Source organism: Ahaetulla prasina, chromosome 6 (genome assembly GCF_028640845.1).
Source record: "Ahaetulla prasina isolate Xishuangbanna chromosome 6, ASM2864084v1, whole genome shotgun sequence".
In the NCBI taxonomy this organism is placed as follows: domain Eukaryota; kingdom Metazoa; phylum Chordata; class Lepidosauria; order Squamata; family Colubridae; genus Ahaetulla; species Ahaetulla prasina.
In genome coordinates this window covers 109,043,730-109,069,976 of record NC_080544.1, presented here as the reverse complement: position 1 = coordinate 109,069,976, position 26,247 = coordinate 109,043,730, and the positions used below count along the sequence as shown (strand labels likewise).

The 26,247-nt window shown below is 44.4% G+C and overlaps 1 protein-coding gene across 5 annotated transcripts in view; it reads right to left on the bottom strand.

Moving 5' to 3' along the window:
* Window positions 1-1,465: 1,465 nt before the first annotated feature.
* The window catches only part of ABCC5 (ATP binding cassette subfamily C member 5), a 99,598-nt gene continuing 74,816 nt past the window's right edge, over window positions 1,466-26,247 (bottom strand). For all 5 annotated transcript variants that reach the window (XM_058188820.1, XM_058188821.1, XM_058188823.1 and 2 more), the window contains 12 exons: window positions 24,247-24,393; window positions 22,648-22,777; window positions 19,987-20,140; window positions 19,372-19,500; window positions 17,851-18,037; window positions 16,065-16,154; window positions 13,127-13,316; window positions 11,775-11,934; window positions 10,745-10,823; window positions 7,066-7,179; window positions 5,719-5,883; window positions 1,466-3,173 (listed from right to left, as the gene is read on the bottom strand). In XM_058188820.1, the coding sequence (XP_058044803.1) occupies window positions 3,072-3,173; window positions 5,719-5,883; window positions 7,066-7,179; window positions 10,745-10,823; window positions 11,775-11,934; window positions 13,127-13,316; window positions 16,065-16,154; window positions 17,851-18,037; window positions 19,372-19,500; window positions 19,987-20,140; window positions 22,648-22,777; window positions 24,247-24,393 (1,647 nt within the window). In that variant the 3' untranslated portion in view covers window positions 1,466-3,071. The remainder of the gene's footprint in view (window positions 3,174-5,718; window positions 5,884-7,065; window positions 7,180-10,744; window positions 10,824-11,774; window positions 11,935-13,126; window positions 13,317-16,064; window positions 16,155-17,850; window positions 18,038-19,371; window positions 19,501-19,986; window positions 20,141-22,647; window positions 22,778-24,246; window positions 24,394-26,247) is intronic.

Genomic DNA, 26,247 nt, shown 5'->3' with positions numbered 1-26,247 from the left:
ATTTGGGATAAAATTAAAAGAAACCACTATATGAAAGTTCCAATTTGCATTTCAACAATGGAGGCAATAATTTATCCAAATGCATTAGACATAAATAAAGCGGTAAGGTATTTGGAATTACTAGATGAACAAGGAAAACTAAAATTGGAGCAAGATCTAAAAAAATCAAGGAATAAAAATTGATTGGTGGCCTTACGTGCAAATTAGAACAAAATATAAAAAAGATTGGGAACAATACGGCATTTATGGAGAACAACTGGAACTTGGCAAAATACTATTAGGAAAAGGGGAGAAAATGATTACCAAAATGTATAATTTTTGATTAAGATTTAAAATGGAAGAAGAAAATGTGAAAGAGACAATGATCAGTTGGGTGAGAAATTTTGGACATACTATTCAATTAGATCAATGGGATAAATTATGGGAAAGAAACTTCAAACTAACGATGTCAGCTGCTTATAAGAAGAACCTCTATAAAATGTTTTGTCGGTGGCATTTACCACCAGCCAGACTGGCCAAGATGTTCTCAAACCAATCGCTGGAGTGCTGGAGATGTGGCTATAAGCAGGGAACGTCCTATCACATGTGGTGGAGCTACCCCAAGATTAAAAAATACTGGTGTAAGATAAGAAAGTGGCTGGAAGAGATAACCGAACAGAGGATAGAGTTGAGGCCGGAACTGTTTCTCCTGGGTATTTTTGATGGGAAAATGGGGAAAGAATTACAATATTTAACATTACATTTTTTAACCGCAAATAGAATCGTTCTAGCACACAATTGGAAACAAACAGATGCACCTCCAGACTAAATTATAATAAGGAAAATTTATGAATATGCAGAGATGGATAGACTGTCTATGGAAATGAAGGAGAGGGAAGAAACCAAGCACTATCAAATCTGGAATAGATGGTATTCCTGGCTTGAGAGTAAAGGTAAAATTTTAAGGTATAAGATGTAAAAGTATAACATATAAATTGTAAAATTTATAAGAAATATATGATAACAATTTGTGAAAAGATGTAACTATAACCTTATTTAAGGATATAACTTAGGATAGTGATACATAGAAGTAAAATTTATGTAAATATGACTGTTACAAAAGCTATAGATACCGACATGGAAAAGCTGTTATAAGTGTAAATTTGTGTCTTGTGTTTTTATGTTTTAAATGTTGGAAAATTCAATAAATATTTTTTTAAAAAAACAAATAATAAATTAATCCATATGGATTATTGAATGTACCTTGAAGGCCAGGTTCAATTTTCATGTGCAATAAGCATGAAGCTTCTTTAGTAAACTGCAACACAGCATGCTAAATAAAACAAAATAAGCTATTCAGCTTAACTGGATTCAGTCATGGATTTCTAAATGATGGCTGATTAAATAGCAAGAGTACCCAGCTCATCCCAGCTGCTTCGTGGGAGGAAACTCAACACTGCTCCACAATGAAAGGGCACACACGTTTTTACAAAAACCAAAATAATTTTTATTCACTTCTGCAGATGTCTGTCTCGACACGACAATTTGCAAACATGCTAAGGCTATAAAATGTCCAGCTGGACAAAAACCAACAAACATGCACTGCTGACCGATCGAAACAGCTATTACAAGACTGACCATACCCGTCTGGGCTACCGGTCCCATACAACACAGAATGGTGTACAGTAACCATGGTAACGTACAACACAGGACCAGCAATCTGAGGTAGGCCTCTTTACAATTAGAAAATGAAATTTCCTACACCAGTGTCAAAACCTGATCAGGTGCCTGCTAAAAGCTGCGAGATGCTGAGGATGTAATAATTCCATTAACGAGTATGCAAGAGCAAAATTTTGTGCACATACAGTCGGGTGAATGAATGACGATTTAAAAAAATATCAAAGTGTTCGGAGAACTTTCCAAAATAAACGCTAATATCTCAAAAGTCTGCATCTCGGCAGAGAAACGCCATAGGAAGAAATAGCAGGGTCCAGTCTAAAAAAAAAAGATTTAGCTGCTACAGCTTGGGAATAATGCCAGGGGGGGGAGAGATCTGCGAAAGATCTGTGGACTTTTAACTCCCAGAGTTCCCCAGCCAATATGGCTGGCTGAGGAATTCTGGGAGTTGAAGTCCACAAGTCTGAAAAGTTGCCCACTTTGGAGATCCCTGCCGTACACTTTGGAGAGGTGCTTTTGCTTAGCAAAATGGGAATGGCTTGACCGCGTTGGATGAAATAACAGCCAGCCAACGGACAGTGTCATTGCGTGTACCCAGGTGAATGCACTGGGCTCAAAGGTACCTGAGTTTTGTGATGGCCCTTCACTTCCTGCTACAGTTAAGTATTTGCTAACGAAATCACCCCAAGTGAAGGGAATGTTAAACCCCTCCAGGGCACAGTACCGTGAGAAACCGTGGCTCCTATCTAACAGTTGTCAAGGATCTTGACTGCTGTCTTGTCGGGGGCCCACATGCCTTGCGCAGGAATGATGAAAATGGGAGAGGGAGGGAGAGTTACACAAAACTTTCATTTCCGCCCAGAAGTTCGTAGGTGGGAGGGAAACAGCACCAGGGAGAGTCCAGTGCAACCTGGCCCAAGCCAAGTTCCCAACCCCACTTAAAACGGTACCAAAAAAAAAATTAGGATAGAAAAGAATATGCACTGGTATTAACCACAGCGCTCATTTTAATATAAAATAAAGAGCTTACATTTCCACTGTAAATATAGGCTATGTACAGAATTCTGTATAGATATAGCTACATGTATAAAGCTTCAATATAGGCCTCTGGATACATTTATAACGTGGCTCCCTGAGCCATCTCGTAGAGTGCATTTAATAGCAAAAAAATTAGTAAGAAGAATACGAAATAAATACCATAATAAAAACTATGAAAAATCTTCCTTATAGTGCTTTTTTTTTTTTCAAAAAAAAAAAAAAAAAGAACTCAATCCTGACTCACAATCCTAAAAAAAATATATATTAAAAGGTGGAAAAGACAACCTGCTTGAAAGACATGAAAATGGAGGGAGGAACGTCCCTGCCACAGGCAGAGAAGGATTACGCTCCATATTAAAGTGACTTTGCCCTGAATTTTAGCCCTTTACAGCAACCTTGTTTTCTGCAGCAGCGAACATGGCGTAGAAACGGGAACTGTCATTGGAGAGAAGAGCAGCCGGAGTATCAAATTCCATCACCTGAAACAAATGGAAGAGGAAATATGAAATGCAATACCCTGTAGGAGTAAATTCGGGTAGCCCTTGGCTTGCGGCCACAATTGAGCCCCAAATTTACGTCGCTAAGTGAGACATTTATTAAGAGTCTTCACGACCTTTCTTGCCACCGTTGTGAATCTGGCTTCTTTATTGACTTGGCTTGTCAGAAGGTCGCAAAAGTTGATCGCATGACCCCAGAACACTAAAACCTTCATAAATGTGAGTCGGTTGTCTGAATTTTGATCATGTGCCCATGGGGAATGCTGCAACGGTCGTAAATGTGAAAATTGGTCATAAGTCACTTTTTTCAGCGCCGTTGTAACAGCCACTAAATGAACTGTTGTAAGTCTAGACCAGGGGTCTCCAACCTTGGTCCCTTTAAGACTTGTGGACTTCAACTCCCAGAGTTCCTCAGCCAGCTTTGTTGGCTGAGAGACTCTGGGAGTTGAAGTCCACAAGTCTTAAAGGGACCAAGGTTGGAGACCCCTGGTCTAGACTAACTGTAGCATCACCGTTGAAAAGCAGACCCAAAGATCTCCTATTCCTTTATTTTAGATAAAGGATTAGAGTTCCTTTAGGGGTGACGCGATAGCAGTCTTTCCATATCTCGGGGGCTGCCACAAAGAAGAAACAAGGGGGGGGGGGTCAACCTATCCTCCAAAGCACCTGAAGGCAGGACAAGAAGCAATGGATGGAAACTAATTGAGGAAAGAAGCAACCTAGAACTAAGGAGAAATGTCCTGACAGAACAATTAATCAGTTGGAGTAACAGAATAATAGAATTGGAAGGGACCTTGAAGGTCTTCTAATCCAACCCCCCCACACACACTCCACTCAAGTGGGAGACCCTACACCGTTTCAGTCAACTGGTTGTCCAATCTCTTCTTAAAAACCTCCAGTGTTGGAGCATTCACAACTTCTGCAGGCAAGTTGTTCCACTTATTGATTGTTCTGACTGTCAGGAAATTTCTCCTTAGTTCTAAGTTGCTTCTCTCCTTGATTAGTTTCCATCCACTGCTTCTTGTTCTACCCTCAGATGCTTTGGAAAATAGGTTAACCTATTTACAATCTTAATAGGCTGTCGAGGTGATGGCCCGGTGTCTTGAGGCCGTGCGGGTCTGGATGGGGAGGAACAGGCTCCAGCTCAACCCGACCAAGACAGAGTGGCTGTGGGTTCCGGCGTCCCGGTACAGCCAGCTTTCGCCCTCGCTGACTGTTGGGGGTGAAGTATTGGCCCCCAGGGGAAGGGTGCGCAACTTGGGCGTTCTCCTGGACGATCGGCTGTCTTTAGAAGAACACCTGACGGCCGTCACCAGGGGAGCATTTTATCAGGTTCGCCTGATTCACCAGTTGCGCTCCTTCCTTGACCGGGACTCCTTACGCACGGTCACTCACGCCCTCGTTACCTCTCGCCTGGACTATTGCAATGCTCTCTACATGGGGCTCCCCTTGAAGAGCACCAGGAGGCTCCAGTTAGTCCAGAATGCGGCTGCGCGGGTAATAGAGGGAGCACCACGTTGCTCCCATATAACACCCATCCTGCGTGGTCTGCACTGGGTGCCGGTAGCCTTCTGGGTGCAATTCAAGGTGTTAGTGACCACCTTCAAAGCGCTCCATGGCTTAGGACCGGGGTATCTACGAGACCAACTTCTGCCACCGATAGCCTCCCAACGACCTGTGCGCTCCCACAGAATGGGCCTGCTCAGGGTGCCGTCAACCAAACAATATCGGTTGGCGGCCCCCAGAGGGAGAGCCTTCTCTGTGGCAGCACCGGCTCTTTGGAACGAGTTACCTCCGGGGTTACGCCAACTCCCCGACCTCCGAACCTTCAAGCAGGAATTTAAAACTTTATTATTTAATCGTGCGGGACTAGCCTAAATGTATTTTAAATGTATTTTAATTATAGCTTTTAAATTTTAAAGGGTTTTATGTCGGCTTTGACCGTTTTAGCAATTTGGCCAATTAATATATTCGTTTTAAATGTTTTTTAAATTTGTTATTTATATTATGTGTATTTTTGTATTTTTAATATGGCTGTAAACCGCCCTGAGTCCTTCGGGAGAAGGGCGGTATAGAAATTGGATTAATAAATAAATAAAACAAACCCCACCTCTTCTCTTCTTTGTGGCAGCCCCTCAAATATTGGAAGACTGCTGTCATGTCACTTTTAGTCCTCTTTGTTAAACTAGACATACACAATTCCTGCAACCGCTTTTCACATTTTTAGCCTCCAATCCCCACTAATCATCTTAGTTGGCCTTCCCTGCACTATTGCCAGAGTCTCAACATCTTTTTAATATCGTGGCAACCAAATGATTTTAGGGAAACTTATCGTTTTAGAAACATCCTGGCTAAGACCTTGTTTACATGAGAAGGAAGACTGCCTCAATGCTGACTATGAATTGAACCAAATTATCTTGCAAGAAATTTCATGAGAGCGGAGAGTTTTGCCACCCATTGAGTGTCTCCTGGCTCCCGGTTTCTATGGTAATTTGTAGAAGACGAAAGAAGTTCGCAGCTCGCTCACCTGTCCTTGCATCAGTACCATAATCCGGTCAGAGCCCAGAACCGTATGCAGACGATGAGCGATCGTCAGCATGGTGCAGTTTGCAAAGGCTTCTCGGATGGTCTCTTGGATCAGTAAGTCGGTCTCGGTGTCCATAGCAGCCGTCGCTTCATCCAGGATTAAGATCTGTGGAACACAGCATGAGCCTCATTAAAAACACAGCAATCATAGTGTAGCACCTTAGAATTCTTGATGAAGGTATCTTTTCTTTTATGTACACTGAGAGCATATGCATCAAGACAAATTTCTTGCGTGTCCAATCTATTCCATTCCATATTTATTAGCCTAGCCTAGCCTAGCCTATCCATTTTCTCTATTCTATTCTATTCTATTCTATCCTATCCTATCCATTTTCTCTATTCTATTCTATTCTATTCTATTCTATTCTATTCTATTCTATTCTATCCTATCCTATCCTATCCTATCCATTTTCTCTATTCTATTCTATTCTATTCTATTCTATTCTATTCTATTCTATCCTATCCTATCCTATCCATTTTCTCTATCCTATCCTATCCTATCCTATCCTATCCTATCCTATCCATTTTCTCTATTCTATCCTATCCTATCCTATCCTATCCTATCCTATCCTATCCTATCCTATCCTATCCTATCCATTTTCTCTATTCTATTCTATTCCATTCTATCCTATTCTATCCATTTTCTCTATTCTATTCTATTCTATTCTATTCTATTCTATTCTATTCTATTCTATTCTATTCTATTCTATTCTATTCTATTCTATTCTATTCTATCCATTTTCTCTATTCTATTCTATCCTATCCTATCCTATCCATTTCTATTCTATTCTGTTCTATTCTATCCTATTCTATCCTATTCTATTCCATTCTATCCTATTCTATCCATTCTATTCTATTCTATTCTATTCTATCCTATCCTATCCTATCCTATCCTATCCTATCCTATCCTATCCTATCCTATCCTATTCTATCCATTTTCTCTATTCTATCCTATCCTATCCTATCCTATCCATTTTTTCTATCCTATCCTATCCTATCCTATCCTATCCTATCCTATCCTATCCTATCCTATCCTATCCTATCCACCCTTTCCCTGGGCTTCTTCCACTATGACTAAAAGATAGTAGAACACAAAACGAAAGGCTTAAAATGTTGAAAGTATGCAAAAGTGGCTGAGTGGGGGCATCAGTTCCTCTCGTTTATCTAATGAAAGCTTAACTGCTCAGCTGTCCTGCATCGATCTTGGTCATCCAAGAATACAAGTTAAGACCTGGATTCTTTGTTTCAAACCTGACTGCAATAATTAACCCATTACTCAATCACTCACCTTACAACGGCGCAACAAGGCTCTGGCGATGCAAAGCAACTGCCTCTCCCCAACGGAGAAATTTTCCCCATTTTCCATCACTTCGGATTCAAGTTTCATGGGCAGCTGAGAAATCTAAGTGAGAACAAAGCAACAGAACAAGGTTAAATTGTGTGGTTCTAAACCAGAGGTGGGCAACCATGGCCCCTTCATGACTTACGGACTTCAACTCCTAGAATTCCTAAGCCAGAGACATACTGGCTCAGGAATTCTGGGAGTCAGAAGTCCACAAGTCTATAAAAGGCTCATCGTTCCGCACCCCTGTTCTAAACCAAGGTCTACAAACTTCGCAGCTTTAAGACTTGTGGACTTCAATTCCCACAATTCCCCAGCTAACATGACTGGCTGAGGAATTCTGGGAGTTGGAAGTCCACAGATTTTAAAAGTTGCCAGGTTTGGAGAGCCCTGCTCTAAATGCTTCCAGACGCTCCATCGTCTTTTTGGAATCCACCAGTTGCGAACTTGCGCCAAAGACAAAATGAACTTCCAAGAGATTAAAACCCTTTCCACCAGTGGTGGGAACAGCGTACAGTACATGCTGATTCGTAGAGATCTCCAAAGTAGATTACATCAGCCTTTTCAGTCAAGGGTGTACATGATGGTTGGCTTGGGAGGTCACTAGAAGGCGATTCTGATAATAGTTTCAGCACTGAGGATTTGCAATCCAGGCCTTTTTTAAAAGAAGTGTCCATTGCTTGGAAATACAGGTAGTCCTCGACTTACGACCACAACTGAGCCCAGCATTTCAGTTGCTAAACAAGGCAGAACGTTAAGTAAACATTGGCCCATTTTACGACCTTTCTCACCCCAGTTGTTAAATGAATCCCTGCAATTGTTACGTTAGTAACGCGGGCGTTAAGTGAATCTGGCTTCCTGTTTGATTTTGTTTTGTCAGGAGGTCACAAACGGGGATCGCATGACCCTGGGACGCTGCGACCGTCATAAATAGGAACCAGTTGCCAAGTGCCTGAATTTTGATCACTGTGATTATGGGGATGCTGCAATGGTCATACGTGTGAACAATGGTCACTGGTCACTTTTATCAGTGCTCCTGTCACTAAACACTAAACAGTCACTAAACGAACTGTTCTTAAGTTAAGGACTACTTGTAGGGGAGAAAGTCAACAAGAATCAAAACAATAAGACGCCCAAAGCCCCCTTATACACGCTCAGAATCACCATATAGGATGGTAGAGATAGAGATAAAAATTTAATAACTATAAATAAATAAATATTAATAAATAAAAATAATAATTAAAAACAACTATCCCAGAAAACTTGAATATACAGATTCTTCTTTCTGTCCCCTCCTCCTCCTCCTCTTCCAACCTGTGGAAATTACAGATAGTCCTCAATGTACGACCGCAGTCGGGACTTGCAACTCCCATGGCTAAGTGATTCAGTCATTAAATGAGTCAAGCCTCTGGTGGCTCAGACTGCTAAGACAGTCTGTTATTAACACAGCTGCTTGCAATTACTGCAGGTTCAAGCCCCACCAGGCCCAAGATTGACTCAGCCTTCCATCCTTTATAAGGTAGGTAAAATGAGGACCCAGATTGTTGGGGGCAATAAGTTGACTTTGTATATAATATACAAATGGATGAAGACTATTGCTTGACATAGTGTAAGCCGCCCTGAGTCTTCGGAGAAGGGCGGGATATAAATGCAAATTTAAAAAAAAGGAGAAGGAGGAGGAGGAGGAGGAGGAGGAGGAGGAGGAGGAGGAGGAGGAGGAGGAGGAGGAGGAGGAGGAGGAGAAGAAGAAAGGGAAGGGGAAGATGAAGATGAAGAAGGGGAAGAAGGAGGAGGAGGAGGAGAAAGGGGAAGAGGACAGGGAAGGGGAAAGGGAAGGAGAAGATGAAAAGGGGAAGGAGGTTGACTCAGCCTTCCATCCTTTATAAGGTAGCTAAAATGAGGATCCAGATTGTTGGGGGCAATAAGTTGACTTTGTATATAATATACAAAGGGATGACGACTATTACTTGACATAGTGTAAGCCGGCCTGAGTCTTCGGAGAAGGGCAGGATATAAATGCAAATAAAAAAAGGAGGAGGAGGAGGGAAGAGGACGGGAAGGGAAAGGAAGGAAGATGAAGAAGGAGGAGGAGGAGGAGGAGAAGGAGAAAGGGGAAGAGGACGGGGAAGGGGAAAGGGAAGGAGAAGATGAAAAGGGGAAGGAGGTTGACTCAGCCTTCCATCCTTTATAAGGTAGGTAAAATGAGGACCCAGATTGTTGGGGGCAATAAGTTGACTTTGTATATAATATACAAATGGATGAAGACTATTGCTTGACATAGTGTAAGCCGCCCTGAGTCTTCGGAGAAGGGCGGGATATAAATGCAAATTTAAAAAAAAAAAAAAGCCCAGGGGTGAAATGCTACCGATTCGCTCCAGTTCAGGCGAACCAGTAGTGATAAAAACTACCAGCTCAGGCGAACTAGTAGTAAAAAAAAAAAAGCTACAGGTTTGGATGAACCAGTAGTTTAAAAAAAGCTACTGGATCGTCCCAACCGGTATTTCCAACGATCAGCTGTGCCGCGTGGTTTAGCTTCGCTAGAAAGCAGGAAATCCTGCTTTGTAGAGAAGCTAAATCGCGCAGCATAGCTGTTCCCCCACAACACAGTTCTACTTACCTAGTAAAGTCTTTTTCCACATGAAGCGTGCGTTTGCCGTGTATTGTGCATGCGCGCACAGCATGCTTTTGGCGCGCACGACGCATGCGCGCGCAGCAAACTAGTGGAGATCCGAGGAGGATTTCACCACTAGTCATGCCTATTTTACAATCTTTTTCCCATGATAATTAAGCCAATCATGCAGTTGTTAAGCAAATCTGACTTCTTCCGTTGATTTTGCCTATAGAAACAGGCTGGAAAGGCTGGAAATTGTGGTCAGGGGACCCAGGGACCCTGAAACCATTGTAAGTACCATATTTTTTGGAGTATAAGACGCACCTTTCCCCCCCCAAAAAAAGAGGTTGAAAATCTGGATGTGTCTTATACTTTGAATGTAGCCTCACCCAGCTTCTCAAACGGAGGTTTCAAAGGCTGAAAAAAGCATCAGAAACAGAGCTTCAAAAAAGAAGCCTCCAAACAGAACTTCGGTAAAAAAAGCCCCCAAACAGAGCTTCAGGAAAGAAGCCCCAAACAGAGCTTCAGAGGCTTTTTTTCTGAAGCTGTTTCGGAGGATTTCAGAGGCAGAAAAAAAAAGCAAAAAAAAGCAAGGCACAGAGCTCGCAACCAAGGAACCTGTTGCTAAAATTCACCTCTGGGAACAGTATTCCGGGAGGCCGATCCACCTGCCAATCAGCTTTTTTCTTATTTTCCTCCCCAAAAACTAAGGCGCGTCTTATACTCCGGTGCGTCTTACACTCCGAAAAATACGGTGCCTGCCAATTGCCAAACACTCAAATCACAATCACATGACCCTGGGGATGCTCTGAAAGTCATAAGTACAAGGACCAGTCCTAAGCCACTTTTTTTCAGCTCCACTGTAACTTCAGATAGTTAGTAAATGAATTGTCATATAAGTCAAGGACTACCTGTATTCCCTGAATAGCCCAGAAGTTGGCCAAGGTCTTGTAGTTATAAAACAGTGGAGTACTGGAACGGAAAGGAATTTAACTATCAATCCTTGCTACTTACACAGTCTTTCATGTGAGTCCTTTCCAAAGCCTCCCAGATTTGCTCTTCGCTGTACTGCGTGAAAGGATCCAAATTGGATCTAAAGAAGCCAAAATATAATAGCAAATCAATACCTGTTTCCATCAAAATATAATTCGTGGAAACGAAACACTCTTCAAGGGCAATTCTATCTTTGTAGGGAGCAGCAAGGAGGAGGAGGAGGAGGAGGAGACGCAAGTACAGATTGGTTAGTTGAATTATGAAGTTACTTTGACTGGAATTGCACACCCTGAAGCACACATTGGCTAGGGAGTTCTGGAAATGGAAGTGCACACACCTTAAAAGTTGCCAAGGTTGAGAAACATGCTTATGAGCCTGTTGCATGAACCCAGGCAGTATAGTTTGTAAACAAGAACAGCTAATGGTCAATAAAGTGAATCTATTCTGGTCTAGCAAATTGTGGCTTAGCACGATCTGTGAAGCCGGTTTCAGAATTATTTTTCCTAGCAAGCTCATTTTCATAATGACTAACAAGAAGCAATTCCTTGTCTCCCCCCCCCACTTTCTCTCCCTCCCTTTCTCTCTCTTACTTTCTCTCTCTCTCCCTCCCTTCCTCTCCCTCGCTTTCTCTCTCTCTTCCTTTCTATTTCCCTCTCCCTCGCTTTCTCTCTTCCTTTCTATCTCTCTCTCTCTCCCTCGCTTTCTCTCTTCCTTTCTATCTCTCCCTCTCCCTCGCTTTCTCTCTCTCCCTTTGTCTCTCTCTCTCTCTCTCCCTCCTTCTCCCTTGCTTTCTTTCTCTCTCTTGCTTTCTATTTCCCTCTCTCTCCCCCTCCCCCTCCCTCGCGTTGTCTCTCTTCCTTTCTCTCTCCCTCTCCCTCGCTTTCTCTCTCTCTCTCTTCCTTTCTATTTCCCTCTTTCTCTCTCTCCCCCTCCCTCTCCCTTGCTTTCTCTCTTCCTTTCTCTTGCTCTCTCCCTCTCCCTCACTTTCTCTCTCTTCCTTTTTTTTTCTCTCTCTCTCTCTCCCTCCCTCTCATTTTTCTGTTATACCAACCTCACAGTGCCACTGAAGAGGACTGGCTCCTGGGGGATTATCGAAAGCTTGCTCCGAAGATCTGCCAAGCCAATTTCACTGATTTTCACTCCATCAATTTTAATGCAGCCCCCTGATAGTTCCACCAAGCGAAAGAGTGCCATTCCTAAAGAGGATTTTCCTGGGGGGGGAAACCAAGGAAGATTGTAGTTAGCCGTCACATTGAGGAACATGCAAGATTAGCCTATACACCATGGGTGGAGAACGATGGCCCTTTTATGACTTGTGGACTTCAACTCCCAGAATTCCTGAGCATGGCTGGCTCAGGAATTCTGGGAGTTGAAGTCCAAAGTCATAAAAGGGTGATCATTCTCCACCCCTTCTCTTAGCAACCCTTTAGCAGCTGTTTCAAAGGAGGAGGTAGAAGCTTGTTAAAGAAAGATCCAACCTAGAAATAAAGAGGAATTTTCTGACAGTGAGAACAATTCCTCAATGGAAGAGCTGGGGGGGGGGGGGGTGTTTCAATACTGCATTCAGTTCATACTCAGTAAAAGTACCTTTCTCTACAAAAATGGAGTTGGGGTTTTTCGTTCTTGAGTTTTGAACGGAGGCACACCTGACACCTATTTTGGCACAGAAAATATAATTGCAATTTTTTCCCCTCTTTGGAAATTAGGAAGGTTTTGTTTGGTTTTTTTACTTCTAATCCCCACAAGGTGGCTCCAGTGAGCTTTTAAAACATCTAAACAGGAGCAGCTAGACCAGTGGTTCTCAACCTTTATAGTGCTGCGACCCCTTTAATACAATTCCCCATGATGTGGCGACCCCAGCCGTAAAATTATTTTCGTTTTGAATTGATCGCGCCTGAAGCCGTCTTGGCTAGCGATCTGAACTGCTTGCGATTGCCTTGAGGACGGAGGCATTAAAGCGGAGACTCCTCCCCTATTAAGTTTATGGCGCCTGAAGCCAGATTAGGCTAGCGATTGGGAGTGATTGCAGCTGGCTTGAGAGGGGGACATCAGAGCAAAGATTTCTCTCTTTTTAAATTCATCGCGCCTGAAGCCGAATTCGGCTAGCGATTTGAAGAGGCTGCAGCTGGCTTGTGGAGTCAATCATTGGAGCGCGATTCTTCGACTTGCAAGTATACTTCCCATATTTCTGATGGTCTTAGGCGACCCCTGGCAAATCGTCATTCGACCCCCAACGGGGGTCGCGACCCACAGGTTGAGAACCACTGAGCTAGACGCAGGGGTCTCCAACCTTGGCAACTTTTGAAGACTTGTGGACTTCAACTCCCAGAATTCCTCAGCCAGCTTTGCTTAAAGTTGACAAGGTTGGAGGGAGACCCCTGAACTGGAGCACCCGAGCCTTACCTGAGCCGGTTCTCCCCACAATTCCGATCTTCTCCTTGGGTTTGATGGTGAAGCATACTTTTTTGAGGACAAGCGGAAGGTTCTCGCGATACCGCATTTCTGCATTTTCAAAACGAATTTCTCCTTCATGGGGCCAGTCCGGAAGAGGAGCCTTATTCTTGATGCGAGCTGGAGCCTCCAGGGAAAGCGTCTTGGAATCACAGAGAGAGAAGAGAAAAGAGGTCAACTACGGGCAGCGTTCTAGGAACAATTAACAGAATGACGGAGTTGGAAGGGACCCCTGGAGGTCTTCTAGGCCTGCTCAGCAGGAAACCCTGTATCCTTTCAGACAAAAGGTTGTGCAATCTCTTCTTAAAAACCTTTTAAACTTAATCCTGCGTAGCTTCTTCTCCAGAAACATTACACTACTAACCAGAGCATATAAAATATTTGCTAGACCAATTCTTGAATACAGCTCGACTGTCTGGAACCCACACCACATTTCAGACATCGATACAATTGAACGTGTCCAAAAATATTTTACAAGAACAGTTCTCCACTCTTCTGAATACAACCAAATACCTTATGCCACCAGACTTGAAATCTTGAATTTAGAAAATTTAGAACACCGCCGACTTCGATATGACCTGATTTTAACTCGCAGAATAATCTGCTACAATGTCCTTCCTGTTGAAGACTACTTCAGCTTCAATCACAACAATACACGAGCACACAATAGATTTAAGCTTAATGTGAACCGCTCCAATCTTGACGGCAGAAAATGACTTCAGTAACAGAGTTGTTAATGCCTGGAATGCACTACCTGACTCTGTGGTCTCTTCCCAAAATCCCCAAAGCTTTAACCAAAGACTATCTACTATTGACCTCACCCCATTCCTAAGAGGTCTGTAAGGGTCGTGCATAAGAGCACCAACGTGCCTACCGTTCCTGTCCCAATGTCCCCTTTGATTGTATCCAATTTGTATAGCTTTTTTATAATGCTTATACATATGCTTATATATCATATAGTTATTTCATGCTTATGCTTACATATACTGTTGTGACAAATAAATAAATAAAATAAAATAAATAAAACCTCCAGTGATGGAGCATTCACAACTTCTGGTGGCAAGCTGTTCCACTGATTAATTGTTCTAACTGTTAGGAAATTTCTACTTAATTCTAGGTTGTTTCTCTCCTCGATTAGTTTCCATTCCTTGCTTCTTGTCCTGCCTTAAGGTGCTTTGGAGAATAAGTTGGCCCCCTCTTCTCTGGGACAACCCCTCAACGATTGGAAGATATCACCCCTAGTCCTTCTTTTCACTAGGTTAGCCATATCTAATTCCTGCAACCGTTCCTCATGTTTTAGCCTCCAGCCCCCTAATCCTCTTTGTTGCTCTTCTCTGCACTCTTTCTAGAGTCTCAGCATCTTTTTTTATGTTGTGGTGACCAAAACTGGATGCCGTATTCCAAGTGTGGCCTTACCAAGGCATTATAAAGTGGTATTAACACTTCACGTGATCTTGATTCTATTCCTCTATTAATGCAGCCTAGGACGGATTGGCTTTTTTGGCAGCTGCCACACACTCCTGGCTCATACTTGTCCGCTAGGACTCCAAGATCCCTTTCGCAGCTACCGCTACTGAGTCGGGTACCACCTTCTTAACAGACTAAAGTTAGAAGTCTTATACAAACAACATCAGGAAGCATCAAAGGGAACTAACATTTACAGATTAGGCAGCTGTTTATGGAATGCTTAAGGGGAGAAGTGGGGAGAGGTTGCCCTACAGCAGTGACCCCCCAATCTTGGGCACCAGGGACCGGTTCCACGGGGAAAGTTTTTCCACAGACCAGAGGGGGCAGAGTTTTGCATGCTGCCTGCATCCCGCGGATGGGGCTTCACTTGTTTATGCGGACCGGCTGCTGGTCCACGGATCAGGGGGGTTGGGGACCTCTACCCTAGAGCAACATCCTAGCTATCACTTTGCTGGAGGAACCAGCATGTTATTGGGAGCCAACTACCGATTATTTCTCATCATTTCTTGCTTTTTTTCAGCACAGTTAACCTTACACATAATAGCCCAAACTATGTTTCTCTCACAAAAGGTATCCATCTTGTTGATCATTGTCTCATCTGTGAGATGCGTTAAGCCTAGTATTAAGATTACGCTTTTTTCCCCGGTTCCAAGTGAGTAAATTCTTTGAGGAACATTTCAGATTTCTACACCATAACTTGTTGTGACTCCAGCCCCCGAACCTGACCCCATGCCCGGAAATGACTTGGAGCAGGGCCTGCTGCCAGAAAGTGACTTGGACAGTGAGGGGGAAGGGCCGTCAGGACTTACCTCAGGAGCACCGGCTTCCCTGGCTCAGCTCCAGGAGCCAGAAGCAGGCCAGGTGGAGGAGATAACGAGGCCTCCGTTCCCTGACTCTTTCCCCCCCCAGGCCACGCCTCCAGACCCAGCTGATGGCAATCAGGCCTGGCTGGACCCTAGGTTTCGTAGGCAGGAGAGGCGGGAACAACAGAAGCAGGGGTGGGGCAGGCCTAGGAAGTGCTGAGTCATGGATCCACACCCCACAGGATATAAAGGCAGCAAGAGCTGGTGTGTCTCTTTGCAACAAGCAAATCCACTGATTGACTAGAGCTGAAGTTTGTGACTCACCAGCGTCGTGGAAAATAACAAGGGCTCTTGGCAGACGCTGGCTCTTTTGTCGCCAGAGCTGATAGTGCCGGCTAATTAAGCCATCATTCGGACAGAGGCGGAGGAGGACAGAACATAACTGTTGATGCTACTCACTGTCCTTTTGATATTTTTTTTTATCTTTAATTTGTATACTGCTGGAGACTTATCTTATTATCGGACGGTTTAAGAATATACTGCAGAAATCCAATGGAGCTCAGCAGCATCTTTCTAGAAGCAGGACACCAGAGGGCAAAACGGACCGAAAGTTTAAATACCTTGATGTAGTGGTCAATTCTTTCCACAGATGTAAAGCGGGCCTCCGTCTCTGAAGCCAACCTGACGGTAAACTGGAACAGTCCCGTTAACTGAGAAGGAAACAAATCGCCGTTACTTGCAGCACTACGATACATCAACCCATTTATTCGCTGTGAAAACTTCAGAGTGACTCTCCACGGCAGGGGTCCCCAACCCTCAACCCCCGGGCTGTGGATCAGCACCGGGCCACGGCATGCCAGAAACCGGTCCGCGCAAACAAGCGAAGCCCCATCCTCAGGATGCAGGCAGTATACGAAACCACGTCTCTCTCTGGTCCATGGAAAAACCTCTTTCCACAGAACCGGTGCCCAAAAGGTTGACGGCCTCTGCTGTATGGAACAACTTAATCCCAGTGAAGGCGGCTAAGTGAGGCTTTCTCATGATCCACGCCGCAATAGGGAGGAAAGGAGTGTCATAAAAATCAAGGCGTTCTATTCCTTGTTAGTGATCACGTTCCATTAAGTTGCCTCCGTGCAGAAAAACAAGCACCAACAAAAAACATGGTTAATTGTATTCAGCTTACAGCCTCCTCTGACATACTTTTATCTTTCCAGTTGTAAAGCACCAGTTTTTTTTCTTATCCACAGGGCGCTTTCTCTTCCAAAGAAGCCATTTTTAATAAGAGATGCTCATAAATATTCCACAGTATTATCACAACATATTTTCAGTGTCGTACGACTGGTGGACAGAGGAGCAATCAGACAGGTCTCTTTATGTAGTCCTCACTTTATGACCTTGGCCACTTAATGCCATAACCATAATGGGCAGACCAAGCCTGCCCATTATGGTTGTAAGCTGTAAAGATTACAACTTACAACCATAAAGTTGTTGTTAAAGTATGGCAACATAAAATTGTAAAGATTTTTTTGACCTTTTTTGTGTGTGATGGTCATTAAACGAACCCATAGGTTGTTTCCGCTGAAAACTGGAAGTGAATTGTCAGTTTTCAGCCAAACAGTTGTTCAGACCTGGTCACATGATCACAAGGAATTGCAAATGGTTGTAAATACTGCCCGTTTGCCAAGTGCCCAGTGCAGCCCTATGACTGCCAGTGCGCGTTTGTGTGGAGCTCCGACGGTCAGAACTTTTGAATCCAGGTCATAAGTACCCCCTGGGCAGGTCCATCGTAACTTTGACCGGCTGCTAAGCGACCGGTCATAAGTCAAGGACTATTGTAATATAAAATCAATTCAACAATGTATATGTATTGGATTGGGCCCGGCTGCCCTGTTCTTCCAAAACGAAGTTTCAAAATACAACTTTGCTTTGACACACAACAGATGGAATGAGGCACAGTGGTTAGAGTGCAGTACTGCAGGCTACTTCTGCTGGACTGTCAGCTGCCTGCAATTTGGCTGTTCAAATCTCACCAGGCTCAAGGCTGACTCAGACTTCCATCCTTCCAAGGTGGGTAAAATGAGGACCCAAATTGTTGGGGGCAAATATGCTGACTCTGTAAATCGCTTAGAGAGGGCTGTAAAAGCACTAGGAAGCGGTATATAAGTGCTATTTCCTTCCTTCCTTCCTTCCTTCCTGTTAGAATGCAGTGTCGCAGGCTAACTCTGCCCACAGTCAGGAGTTCGATCCTGACTGGCTCCAGGTTGACTCAGCCTTCCATCCTTCTGAGGTGGGTAAAATGAGGACCCAGATTGTTTGGGGGCAAGAGGCTGACTCTGTAAACAGCTTAGAGAGGGCTGTAAAAGAATTATGAAGCAGTATATAAGTCTAAGTGCTATTGCTATTCACCTGAACAGCATACGAGATGGCAAGCCCAGCGTAAGCAGGCGGGATCCGGCCGTGCATTAAGACGATCATTAAGCCAGTGACTGTAATGAGGGCAATGCTGACAATATCCAGCCTGACAGCCAGCCAGCGCATCGCACAGCTGAACAAGTAGACGGGCGCCTGGTTATCATCCAGCAGTTGTTGGTATCTACAAGAAAGAGAAAATATTTACAATTAAAAGACAGATCGTCTTTGACTTACAAGCGTTCGTTGAGTGACCGTCTAGCTACAACACTGGAAAAAGTGACCTACGACCATTTTTCACATTTAATGATTGTTGCAGCATACCCCGTGGACACGTGTTCAAAATTCGGACACTTGGCAACCAACATGTATTTACGACGGTTGCAGTGTCCCGGGTTTATGTGAACACTTTTGTGACCTTCTGACCGGCAAAGTCAATGGGGGAAGCCAGAGTCACTCAACAACCGTATCTGTTGTGACTCGTCCTCCCTCCCCTCCTCAGCCGGGCCCCTCGCATCTCCAACCAGGCCTTTTATCAGACTCCGAGTCTGATAATGAAGATGAACGGCCTGTCATGCCTCCAGCCCCCGGCCCTGCCCCCATGCCCGGAGAGGATTCAAGGAGTGACAGGAGAAGTCTGATAAACCTCACTCATACAGCGTGTGTTCCTTTGGCTCAGCCTTCAGAGCAGGAAGCCAGCCAGGTGGTAGAATTACTTGGGCCTACTCCCTCTGACCCCTCCCTTTCCCAGACGCTGACAGCAGATCCAGCTGAAGACAATTCAGTGTGGGTGGACCCTCGCTTCCAGAGATCTGAGAGGCGACGCCAGCAGAAGGAAGGGAGGGGCAGACCTGGATAAATGCTGAGTCATGGAGCCACACCCCACAGCCTATATAAAGGACCTGCTTTTGACATTCCAACCTTGAGTCAAGCAAAGTCTTCTCTAGTTTGCTGATATCGGACCCTATCGCTGAAGTCACAACTTGGACTCCTGCCTGCCCTGATAAACCTCGAAGAAACTTGGCGAGCTGCAGAGGCTTCGTTGCCAAGTTTGTTACGGACTTCCTTGACTCATTCGTCGGAGCGGGGGTGGGACACGACAGTATCACTAACTTAACAACTGCAGTGATTCACTTAACAAGCAAGAAAGGTCTTAAAATTGGACCAAACTCACTTAACAACTGTCTTACTTAGCAATGGAAGTTTTGGCCTCAATTGTGGTCGTAAGTCAAGGACAACCTGTATTTCATTTTTAACCTGAACTGGAGGAAAAATTTCACAAAACATGATTCAGGTGACTGCTAGCAAATTCAGATAGCAGCGCGTGAACCAATCCATCTGAAATACTAAACCCAAATTGCAGCTGACTATTTCTGGATCGGTGTGGTACATGAACTTGCATTCTGAGTGAATTCAGCCACTAAGGCTTGTGCAGTAAACCCAACCTTTAAAAATACCCCGGCTTATCTGTCTTGTAGCAGCTCAGATTGAATGTCAGAGAGGAAACAGAGCACTAACTTGTATAGGAATTCCTCTCCTTTATTGTAGGCGTGGATGGTAGAGAGACCTTGAATGCTTGAAGTGATGTGAGAAATAAATGGAGACTGCGTTATGTTGTCCAGTCGTTTCAACTCTCGAATGAAGACTCTGCATACAAAAAATACACAACCAATTTACAGTAAAGAGGTCTAACAAAATTATGAGAATAACAAGGCCTTTGAGGCCTTTAGGAAGCCCGAATTGGTTTTGGAAGCAGCTGGCAACCGATGAAGCAGTGGTGGGATTCTGCCGCTTTAACGACCAGTTCGGTGATTGGGCGCTTTGCGTGCAGACATGCACACACATGTGCAGTTTTAGGAAAATTTACCTTCCGCGTTACTGCTGCAGAGTAACACAGCTGAGGCGCAGCAATCCGCTCTGCCACGCAAATCAGCTGAGAAGATATAGGTCAGCAAAGCCCAGGGGTGGGCGGGCAGGCAGGCTCACCTGATTGTCGAAGCAAACCGGTTCGCCCGAACCGGTCCGAACCGGTAGAATCCCACCCCTGCAATGAAGTTGTTCCAACACCAAGTTATGGAAGACCTTCAAGGTTAACGATGTCTTAAAAGGACGCAGAACCATTGCTGCTCTTACCTAGACACAACATGGAGAACGGTGAAAAGAACCACGAGGGGCCCCACGGCCATTAGGAACCATGGGAAGACACCAGAGATCACTCCCACGCAGAAGAACACCAGGATAACATTCTGGATGAACATTTCAGCTTGAAAAGGCAGGCGGACATCAACTGGAAGAGGTGGACAGACACAGCAGATTAGGATAGACTAAAATTCTCACCAACGTGAACAATAGAGAGAGCGCGAGGTTAAGCGCAATGGTGAAGATGCTGGCCTAGAAACCAGGAGAGTTTGAAATCTAGGCCTCCCCTAGACCTGAAAACCACTGGGTGACTTTGAAGGAGTCAAAGGAGAGTCTGAGAGTTCTAGTCCCACCTTAGCCATGAAAGCTGGTTAGGTAACTTTGGACCAATCACTAGGAAACTGTTGTGACTCCAGCCTCCGATCCTGGCCCCATGCCCGAAAGTGACTCCAAGAGTGAGGGGGATGGGCCGGTAAGGCTTACTCGGGAGCACCGATTCCTTTGGCTCGGCTCCAGGAGCCAGAACCAGACCAGTCGGAGGATGTAATGAGGCCGTCATCCCCTGATTCCTCCCTTCCCCAGGCTACGCCTTCAGACCCAGCTGATAATAATAATAATCAAGCTTGGCTTGACCCGCGCTTCAGAAGATTAGAGAGGCGGTGTCATCAAAAGGAAGGGTGGGGCAGGAGCCCCACCCCACAGGATATATAAGGAGCTTTGGGACTGCTCTCACTTCATGGGAAGCAAAGTTTAGTTGATCCGTTTAAAAAAGAGCTGAAAATCTTGCTATGTGAGTCATTTGTTTGAACTTTGGCAGGCAGCTGCGATTTCTCTGCCAGGACTGATAAGAGCCATGAATCCACTGGCTGAAGGCCAGCTTGTTGATCCGAAGTGGGGAATGAGACAGAACAGAAACCTTGAGTTCTAGTCCTGCCTTAGAGATGAGAGCCAGTCACTCTCTCTCAGCTCAACCCACATCATAGGGTGGTTGTTGTGGGGAAAAAGACATATTAGGTATGTTTCCCATCTTTAGTTATGTATATAAAAGTGGGATAAAATATAACAGTAATATCCCACACATACACACAATATGGGCTGGTAGGGGCGGACAATACCTTGTTATGGTCTCTCCTATCCAGCCCAGGAGAGATTCAGGTAAGGCCAGCACAGGTAAGATTCACTCACGGCTCTCCTACTCTGCTGTTATCAATTTGTCAGCTCAGAAATGTTAAATCAGTCATATTTCATTCTGTGGCCTTTTTTGACATTGTTAAGTCAATCACTGAAATGAATCGTGCAGCCATGAAGGGAATTTGGTTTCCCCCACTGACTTTTGCTTGTCAGAAGCTCCCTTCTGTATGTGTCCTGCAACCATCATAAATACATGCCTGTGGTCAAGCATTCAAAGTTTGATCACCCAACTGTGGCAGGTGCTACCGGTTCGCTCCAGTTCGGGCAAACCGGTAGTGATAAAAACTACCATTTCGGCCGAACCAGTAGTAAAAAAAAAAAAGCTACAATCCGACGATCAGCTGTGCCGCACGGTTTAGTTTTGCTAGAAAGCAGGAAATCCTGCTTTCTAGCGAAGCTAAACCGTGCGGCACAGCTGATCCCCCCCTCATTGTTCTACTTACCTTCCCAAGCCTCCTTTTGGTGCGTACTGCGCATGCTAACTACCGAACCGGTAGCTTTTTAAACACGCAGCGTGCATTTAGTGCGCATGTGCGCACACTTGGCACGTAGCACGCATGCGCAGCCAGCAAACCGGTAGCAAACCGGTTTAGATTTCACCACTTGACTGTGGGGATGCCACGATGGTCATAAGTGTGAAAATTAGTCATAAGTAACTAACAAACATAATCTAAAATATAACATAAAACATATTCCATTTCACACCATCACACCATCACACTATCAATTCCCTTCTTTCTTAAACTCTAATACATAGCAATTCCTAACTTCACTCAAAAACTAATTGATATTTTTTAATCTGATACTTATTTTGAATATAATCAATACCCTGTATTCTGTTCTGGGAAGTCTCCGGGGGGGGGGAATGGGGGGGGAGGGGAAGATTATAAATTGATTGATTGCCATTGTACAGGAATAATGGTAGAATTAAACAAGTTGGAATGGTGTAAAGTCGGGACCGCTCGGTAACCACTCCCGAAGGGAAAGGGCAAGGAAAGAGGAGTAAAGAAGGAAGAAAGTAGGTAGGCAGGTAGGTAGGAAAGAAGGGAGGGAGAAGAAAGGATAGGAGGAGAAGAAGGAGGAGAAGATAGAGGGTTAGAAAGGATGGTAGTGAGAAGTGGGAAAGAGGCGGGGAAGTAGGAAAGCGAGGAGAAGGATGGAGGGGAAAGTCGACGAAGGATAAGAAGGGTAGAAAGGATTAAAGGAGGGAGTGGCGGTCGAGCAGCCCTGATTGAGTATAATTTGAGTATAGGATCAATTGTTGGATAAGTGATTGTATTGTACACTGATCAAATTGTGGGAATTATTATGGAAAATAAAAAAAATTTGCCCTGGGGGAAAAAAAATTAGTCGTAAGTAGTAAGTCACTTTTTTCAGTGCTATTATAACTTTGAAGTCATTAAATGAGTAAGTCAAAGACTACCTGTATTAGCACCAACAGGTTATTCAATGAGAGTTTATTACCTTCATCCATATCTTTGGAGAACCTATTGAGAATCCGCCCCGCAGGTGTGGTATCAAAAAACTTCATTGGACTACGAAGAATCCGCCGGAAGAGTTCATCGTGCAGCCTGGATGAGGCCCGCAATGTCCCCTGTAGTGACCATAGAAGAGGACTGTTGGAACCAGGCACTCAGGGGTTTTAAAAGAAAGTCCACAAATGACCAGAAAGGACTGCAGGCCCCAGGAAGGATTACTACACTGCAAATGTCTTCCACCATATTTCTGAGATATGAAACTATGTCTATTGTCCGGAATAAAAGGATGGGAACAAGAGATAAGAATTATTTTGTTAATAGAATAACAGAGTTGGAAGGGCCCTTGGAGGTCTTCTTGCCCAACTCCCTGCTCAACAGGAAACCTTATAGCATTGCAGACAAGTGCTTGTCCAATCTCTTCTTTAAAACCTCCATTGGTAGAGCACCCACAACTTCTGGAGGGAAGTAGTTCCACTGGTTCACTGTTCTAACTGTCAGGAAATTTCTCCTTAGTTCTAGGTTGCTTCTCTCCTTGATGAGTTTCCATTCATTGCTTCTTGTTCTACCCTCAGGTGCTCTGGAGAATAGTTTGACTCCCTCTTCTTTGTGGCAACCCCTGAGATATTGGGACACTGCTATCATGTCTCCCCTACTTCTTTCTTTTCATTAAACTTGACATACCCAGTTCCTGCACCCGTTCTTGGTGTTTTATCCTCCAGTCCCCTAATCATCTTTTTTGCTCTTCTCCACACTTTATCATAGAGCCTTAACATATTTTTGACATTGTGGCGACCAAAACTGGATGCAGTATTTACAAATGTGGTCTTACCAAGACATTAAAAAGCAGTACTAACACTCCACATGATCTTGATTCTACCCCTCTGTTAATTCAGCCTGGGACTGTGTCGTTCTCTCCTCTTTTACACAAATACCTACTGTCGGTTCCGTGTATATGCCATTCTTCAGGGGAAAGGGAGTATTTTTAATTACTTCCTTTACTTATTATTTTCTTTTCTACCGTGTTTCCCCGAAAATAAGACAGGGTCTTATTTTCTTTTGAAACCCCCGCCCCCTCAAATAAGGGCTTGGCGTTATTATCAGGGGGTCTTATTATTTTGGGGGTGCAGGAGGCGGTGAGCGAGGGACTGGATGTCCCATCGCTGCTGTCGCGTCGCCTCCCCTCCCTGTTCTTTGCGCCGGCGAAGCAGCCCAACATATCCCGTCCTACCCTAATGCCAATAGCTGCTTCCCTTTCCCGCCGTCTCTTTATCGAGAGGGGCGGCAGGTGAGGAGCGGGGGAGAAGCGAGATGTGTGGAGCGAGAAGTGGCTCCCCTTGTCATCTCTTCTCCCCCCCCACCTTGCCGGGCATGACAGGGCTCCTGCCCCTCGCTTAGCCACCCACCCCATTGGGAGGGGTTTCTAATTCCGTTATTCCAACTGCATGGCCTGAGGGCTCCTCAGAGCCTGCTTTCTTTCTGCCCTGCTATCACCTCTATTCAATAAAAGGGTTTCTTTTGAAATGCCAAGTTTCAAGGGCCTTTACTTTCTTGAATGAGGGGGAAGAGGCCGGGAATTAACACCTACCTTGACAAAGGCAATGCCGCGAACAGCCTTCAGAATCAGCATGACTCCCATGGAGAGTGCATAAATGCCAGCATAGTAACGCATATGAGGGTTATCCTTCATACTGTCGCTCACAATGGTTTCATTCCCCAACAACAAAGTAGTGTTCTGGGTTAAAAAAAAAAATGAGTTTCACGATTAAGACAGAAATAGGACACACATTGGCCCAGTTCATAGATACAGCTAAGGAATCCGCACGTACCTTGTCCATGATTTTGCCTGAATAGAGGTGGTCCTTGGCTTATAGCCATTTGTTTAGTGAATGTTTGTGTTTACAACAAAACTGAAAAAAGTTTTACGGCGGCTTTTTACGCGGCCAGGCATCCCCGGCGTCACCTGATCAAAATTCAGGCGCTTGGCAACTGACTCCTATTTATGATGATTGCAGTGCCCCAGGATCGTATGATCCCCTTTTGTGACCTTCTGACAAACAAAGTCAGTCGGAAAACCAGATTCACGTAACAACTGCAGTGATTCACTTAACAGGTGTAGCAAGAAAGGTGTTTAGCAAGATAAATTCTGGGCTCAATTGTGGTCGTTTGTTGAGGATACATCAAGGAATTAAGGTTGAAGATAACTACTACTGGTACGCAACTCCCCTCAGAGTTGTTCTTCCAGAATAAACCATGATTTAAACCAAAGGTCACCAACCTTCCAGACCTCAGGGACCACTAAATTCGTAATTTTAAATCCCGCGGACCATTAATATGATCTGCCTAATGATTGGCTAGGTGGGCATGGCTAGGTAATCATGTGACTGGGTGGGCGTGGCCAACTCAATGTCACTCACATCGAGGGGCACCGTGCCAGCTTCTACTTACCCCTCCCCTCCCAGCCACTCCTCTCTTCCCTGTTCGGGTTCCTTAGGGCCCCAACAGAAGCAGTGGTTGGAGCTAAGCAGCCACCATGAGAAAGAGTCGGCAAAACAGCTCAGTTCAAATTGGATCTGACTGAGAAGGAGGCTCAGCAGAAGCACCTCACTGAGGACTAGGAGCATAGGCTTTCCAAGCAGAGGGAAGAGCTGCGGGAGTGCAAGGCCAGGTACCAACGCCTGGAGGCTCAGCGAGCTGAGAAGTTCAGCCAATTCCAGGCCATGATGCAGTCCTACTGGAACGAGGCCCTCTGGCTCTTTGCCACTAGTGGCGCTTCCCTCCAGCATTCGCCCAAAGCCGCACACCTGGAGTTTGAAGCAGACCCCGAGTCAGAATTTCTGCCCCCCTCCAACCCACACAAAAAGACCCCCAAGGGGGAGACGCTCCGCAGCAACACAAACATTCATTGCACGTATCCGTCCCAAGGGCCGTAGTTTGAGGACCCCTGATTTAGTGCAATATGAAAAAATGCAAATAATTTTTCTGCGGACCACCAAAATTTTCTCATGGACCACCAGTTGGTGACCGCTGATTTAAACAGTTTTAGTTTAAAAGCCAGAGGCCTTTGACCACTTCAGGATGTTTATTTAATCAAAACCATCAAATCAGAATAGACTCCTGAATTTCATCTTCTTTTTAATTATCCCAACATTATAAAAGCCACTTGATTCTAATACGTTTTGACTGGCAATATCTTGAGAACACCGTATCTTATTAGAACTTTTTCTTAGCTTTTTAAACATGTAGGACCAACATGGCTGCCTCCCGAATAGAATAGAATAGAATAAAATTTTTTATTGGCCAAGTATGATTGGACACACAAGGAATTTGTCTTGGTGCATATGCTCTCAGTGTACACAAAAGAAAAGATACCTTCCTCAAGGTACAACATTTATAACACAATTGATGGTCAATATATCAATATAAATCATAAGGATTGCCAGCAGCAAAGTTACAGTCATACAGTCATAAGTGGAAAGAGATTGGTGATACCTGGTACAGCTCCAGTACTAAAGCTTCCCTAGAAATAGTTATTAATAGCTTTAATCCTGGATCTTTAAATTAATTATGCACATGAACACTAATCAGT